The sequence below is a fragment of the Agelaius phoeniceus genome, chromosome 8 (genome assembly GCF_051311805.1).
Source record: "Agelaius phoeniceus isolate bAgePho1 chromosome 8, bAgePho1.hap1, whole genome shotgun sequence".
In the NCBI taxonomy this organism is placed as follows: Eukaryota; Metazoa; Chordata; class Aves; order Passeriformes; family Icteridae; genus Agelaius; species Agelaius phoeniceus.
In genome coordinates this window covers 9,969,799-9,975,159 of record NC_135272.1, presented here as the reverse complement: position 1 = coordinate 9,975,159, position 5,361 = coordinate 9,969,799, and the positions used below count along the sequence as shown (strand labels likewise).

Below are 5,361 nucleotides of genomic sequence, written 5' to 3'. Positions count from 1 at the left end.
TTGATCCCTCCTGACAGAGGCAGAGCTGCTTTCTTCTGACAAGGCAGGGCCTGAGAGGGAATCAATCCGTGCCACACTCCTGCAGGAAGATGGATGCAAAGTTATTGCCATGGTGGGGGGCACAGGGGACACTCCATGAATTGCTGTGGGCTGGAGCTGAGGGACAGGAAGGGCACTGAACCTGTTTGGGTGAGTCCAGAGAAGGGCACCAAGGTGATCAGAGGGATGGAGCAGCTCTGCTGTGAGGAAAGGCCAAGAGAACTGAGAGTGTTCAGCTTTTGGGATGACCTCGTTATGGCCTTGCAGCATCCCAAGGGAGCCTACATGAAATATAGGGCAAGACTATTTGCAAGAGCTGGAGTGACAAGACAAGGGAAAACGGGTTCAAATGGAAAGAGAGTAGATTTAGATTAGATACTGGGGGTATTTTTTTCCCTGTGAGGGTGGTGAGGCCCTGACACAGCCTGCCCAGAGAAGCTGTGGCTGCCCCTGGATCGCTGGAAGTGCCCAAGGCCAGGCTGGACAGGGCTTGGAGCACCCTGGTCTAGAGAAAGGTGTTCCTGCCCGCGGCAGGGGGCCGGAACGAGACGACATTCGAGGTCCCTTACAAGCCATACCATTCCATGAATCCATGAACTGGCTCCTGGAGCACCGGGATCCCCCGAGCCGGGGCGGTGGGAAGGGCCCGGCCGCGGAGCCGGGCGGGGAGCGGTGACCGGGGAAGGGATGCGGTGTCTGGGGAAGGGACGCGGTGACCGGGGAAGGGACGCGGTGACCGGGGAGGGGAGCGGTGATCGGGGAGGGAGCGGTGGCCGGGGAGGGGATGCGGTGTCTGGGGAAGGGACGCGGTGTCCGGGGAGGGGACGTGGTGGCCGGGGAGGGGACGGGGTGATCGGGGAGGGGAGCGGTGACAGGGGAGGGACGCGGTGGCTGGGGAGGGGACGCGGTGGCCGGGGAGGGGACGCGGCGTCCGGGGAGGGAGCGGTGGCCGGGGAGAGGATGCGGTGTCCGGGGAGGGGAGCGGTGACCGGGGAGAGGATGCGGTGACCGGGGAGAGGACGCGGTGGCCGGGGAGGGGACGCGGTGTCCGGTCCCGCCCCGCTGCCGGCAGCTCCAGCCCGGCCGAGCCGCCACTGCGCCGGTGCCGCTACCGCGGGCTCCGCGCCGGCGCGGGGGATGCGCGGGGGATGCGCGGGGCCGCACCGGGACCCGCAGCGCCCAGGTAGGGCCGGGGAACAGGGAAAGGGCACCCGGGAAAAGTTGGGGGGTCATAATAGTGCCTGGAACAACAACAACAAAAAAATTCTTCTTTTTAAATATATATATATATATGTATGTATGTATGTATTTATTGTTGATATTATTCTTTTTCAGCCCACGCCGTGGTTTCCACGCCTCCTATTTCTGGGTAGCCGTGGTTATGGAGTTCTCTTAAGCCAAGCAGCGCCAGCATCCCTTGGAAAGTTTTCCCGCCCCAAAGGCATCGGCAGCTCAGCTGGAGGGCCGGAGGTGAGGAATACTCCTGTTAGCAGCTCCTTATTAAATTGTCGGGAATGGCTGGAGTGGGGGTGAGTCGAGCCACGCTGTTCCAGGCAGTGACTAATGAGGACTAATCCAGATTGTTTTCCATGTCTCCAGCAGAAGAAAGCGTGGCTTGTGCTGCTGATGGAGCCAGCCTTTCTGGAATGTGAATAAGAGCTTTCACTTAATGCACATTGCTGTACTGCCTTGATCACTGCACTTGATAAGCCTGCTGAAACTAAATAGGCAAGTTTTACATTTATGTACACGTGGAAATACAGAAATATTTATGTTTTTACATATATGTGTTCATTAATATGTATGCTTATATTCAGAGATGTCTTATCCCACCTTCCAGTACTTGAAGGGATTTTACAGATAATATGGAGAACAACATTTTACACAGATAAGAACGAAGGGAAACATTTTTAAACTAAAAGAGAAGAGATTTAGATTACTTATTAGGAAGAAATTCTTTACCGTGAAGGTGGGGACGTCCTGGCACAGGGTGCCCAGAGAAGCTGTGGCTACCACATCCCTGGAAGTGTTCAAGGCCAGGTTGGATGGGGCTTGGTGCAGCCTGGGACAGTGGAAGGTATCTCTGCCCATGGCAGGGGATTGGAATAAGATGGTCTTTAAGGTCCCTGCCAACCCAAACCATTCTGGGATTCTGTAATTTCTCATCTTTAGGAAAATTTAAAATTGGAATTATCAACTTATATTTGGTAGTGAAGGCTGGCTGATGATAGTGGATTTAATTTTATTGAACATTGTCTGTGTTTCATGGGCTGAATGTGTATTTTCTACTTATCTAATAGTAGATGATTTTGTTTTTCTGCATATCTAATAGCATGTCCCTTTCTTTGAATCAGAAAAATACCTTTACTCTTCTAAATTTATAATATCAGAAGAATCACTGATGAAACAGGTGTTTTATTTTCTAGGGAGGACTGTCAGAAGAGCTGAGAATGAGATGGACTTAGTATGAAGGACACAAAGTTCTGGGTGATGATGAGCTAGAGTTTTAACTTAGAAGAACACAGTGTTTGCATCACAGGATGGATGTGAGTGAGAATAACATTTGTGACACAGGGGGGAAGAATGCAAATTATCCCAGAAAGGCCACAGAGCAGGTGGCCCACAGCTGTAGGCCACAGAAGGAGGTGGACATGAATTACTCCTGCAGTCCTCCTGGAAACTCTGCTGGACCTGCAGGAAAGCAGGAGCTTTCCTGTGGAGACAAAGAAACCTGTGCCACCTACTGCCAGAAACAAGGTGAGAGCCCAGCTGGGGAGTTGCCCCCCTCCAGCACCAGCTTCCACCTGCAGAGAGAGGATGAGCATTTAGATCACTGTTCCTCTGAGCACCCCAGGACACCACGGATGATAACAAAACTCCGTCAGGACAACGGAAGCGCCGCTCTGGGAGATGCGCTCGGTGAGGAGCTGGAGCCCGTCCCCGAGGAAGCTCTGCCCTATGGATGCAAGAAGTGTGGCTCCTCTTTCCACAGCACGAGCGAGCTGCAGGAGCACCGGCGCGCTCACCTGCTGGAGAACTCCTACCGCTGCCCCGTCTGCGCCAAAGGCTTCTCGCGCGCCGCCAACCTGCGCATGCACAAGCTGATCCATTCCGGCCAGAGGCCCCACAAGTGCCCCGAGTGTGACAAGGGCTTCATCCGCACGGCCGACGTCTGGAGGCACCTGCGCAACGTGCACAAGATCGAGCGCTCCATGGTGATCCTGGCCAGCGGCATGGCCAGGAACCCCTGGTCTGTGGTGCACCACGGCCAGCAGCACAATGCTGAGTGCCCGGGTCGGGCTTGTCCTGCAGACCCGAAGTCTCAGGAGGACGACTTCAAACCTTACGCCTGCCCGACGTGCGGTAAAGGCTTCGATAAGCCCAACCTGCTGTCCAAGCACAAGGTGATCCACCGGGAGGACAAGCCCTACAAGTGTCAGGAGTGTGGCATGGCGTTTGTGCAGCTGCTCAGGCTCAAGAGACACCAGCAGACTCACTCCGGGGCACGGCCCTTCTACTGCGAGGAGTGTGGAGGGACCTTCACCCGGCTGGCATCGCTGCAGCGCCATCACCGCATCCACACCGGAGAGAAGCCCTACTCCTGTAATTTCTGCGGGCATTCCTTCACCGAGTCAGGGACCCTACGCAGGCACGAGCGCACACACAAGTTGGACAAACCTTAATTTGGGGTCTCTGGGGTTGCTTTGTACTTGAACGAGGTCTGCTGGGCTGGGCTGGAAAAACAGCCCATGGGGTGTGCTCTGCCCAGTCCAGACCCACTGCCCAGCATTGCTGCATCACAGGGAGCTCTGGAACTTGATTGCACTGCTGGGCTTTAAACTGCTTTGTATGAGAAAATAATCTAATTACCCCTGAGTAATGAAATGGGAGACTTGAGGAGACTGAAACCACTAGCGTGTGCTTGCTCTGTCTCTGTTTGCTGGACTGGCGATGCATCCGCTCGAGCTTTGTGCAGGGTCTGCAAGCAGAGGCTGGGAGAATTCACTGGATAAATTGGCCCTGCCCTCATGAGTGTGATGGCTCTTTGACACTGGGTTTGGAGATCTGTTAACTCACTAAGTTGGAACACTTCAGAGTTGTCCCTCTGTCCCTTCTTTCCTTGTATTTTGCTGAATTTTTCTTTCTGTTACACTTCTTTTTATTTGGAAGGGGAAGTATAATGTTGGTTATTAAAAAAAAAACAACTCCACTTACAAACCAGTTCCTTAATAAACACAACAGTTACCAGCTGTATTTCAGAATGTTTCTATACTTTATGCACTTTTGAGTGATGGGTTAATTAATAATGGGGAAAGTTTTTTTTTGGCTATGGTGGTGCATGCTCTTGGGGTGACACGTGTGTCTCTGATGGAACCATGCATACTAAATCTAACCAGATGAGTATTGTGGAAGGAAATGTTTGAGGACACAAAATTCAAAGAGCAAAAGACCAAATTGAAGCCACTTTTGCTACTCATTGCACAGGAACCTTCTTCATTTAAATGTTTTCACACATAGGGAAGCTTCCTATAACAAAAGCAAGTTCTGTGGTGTGTCCAAGTACTGCCCAAAGTGTCTGTTAGACTCTTCACTTTGATTTAGATTCAAATGGTTAGTGAAGAAAAATCTCCTTAGGAATTAGCCTGGCAGACTTGGGCAGGTGTTGACAAATCCTCCAAGGCTGTGACTGCCAAGAGGTGTGGAATGCCTCAGTGTCCAATGGGGCTTTAACTGTGAAACTTAATAAATCTGCTGTTAACCACTGTGGTAGAAGCATCCAGTTTGTCCTGAAGTTGCAGCCTGAATTTCTTTTCCACATCAGAAGGTTTTGTTTCTTTGGTTCCCTTTTCCTTACCAGCTGCCATATTTCATTAATTTTTTTTCTAGGGCTTTCTGCCTTTTCAGTGGAAGGTTGTGCAGCAGAATGAAGGTAAAGCTCCAGGGTAATGTACCTCTGCATTTATTACCATTTATTTAATATAAAGTACTGATTGTGCCATTTGTTTCCATATTTCATAGAATAAAAAGGGACATGGCAGCTCAGCACCTCCCACCTGTGCAGCAGCTGAGCAGGTGTCACACAGTGGGTCCTGTTGTGTTTGATGTCAGGTTCTTGGCTCAGATCAAGATCTACCACTGTTCACAGCAAAACTTTTGCTTGATTATAAATGGGAGACTAATTGGTGTCACTAATGGATCATTTTCACTTAATCCCTCAAAGACATCTCCAAATAAGGGAACCGATGTGCATCCTGCCCCCAAGGGACGTGTTCTGTGGTCTGTGTGTGTTTGTAATTCTGGGATGGCTGGGCCCTGAGTGAG

The 5,361-nt window shown here is 51.5% G+C and overlaps 1 protein-coding gene across 2 annotated transcripts; it reads left to right on the top strand.

The window, feature by feature from the left end:
• The first annotated feature begins 1,064 nt into the window (after nt 1–1,064).
• Nucleotides 1,065–4,801, top strand: ZNF648 (zinc finger protein 648). Of its 2 annotated transcripts, none has more exons than XM_077181960.1 (4): nt 1,065–1,222; nt 1,375–1,509; nt 1,642–1,767; nt 2,466–4,801. In XM_077181960.1, the coding sequence occupies exon 4, from the start codon at nt 2,580–2,582 to the stop codon at nt 3,720–3,722; it is 1,143 nt and encodes a 380-aa protein (XP_077038075.1). In that variant the 5' UTR covers nt 1,065–1,222; nt 1,375–1,509; nt 1,642–1,767; nt 2,466–2,579; the 3' UTR covers nt 3,723–4,801. The 2 variants fall into 2 exon arrangements, with proteins under 2 accessions (XP_077038075.1, XP_054494543.2); XM_054638568.2 differs by having other exon boundaries at nt 1,639–1,767.
• The last annotated feature ends 560 nt before the right edge of the window (nt 4,802–5,361 follow it).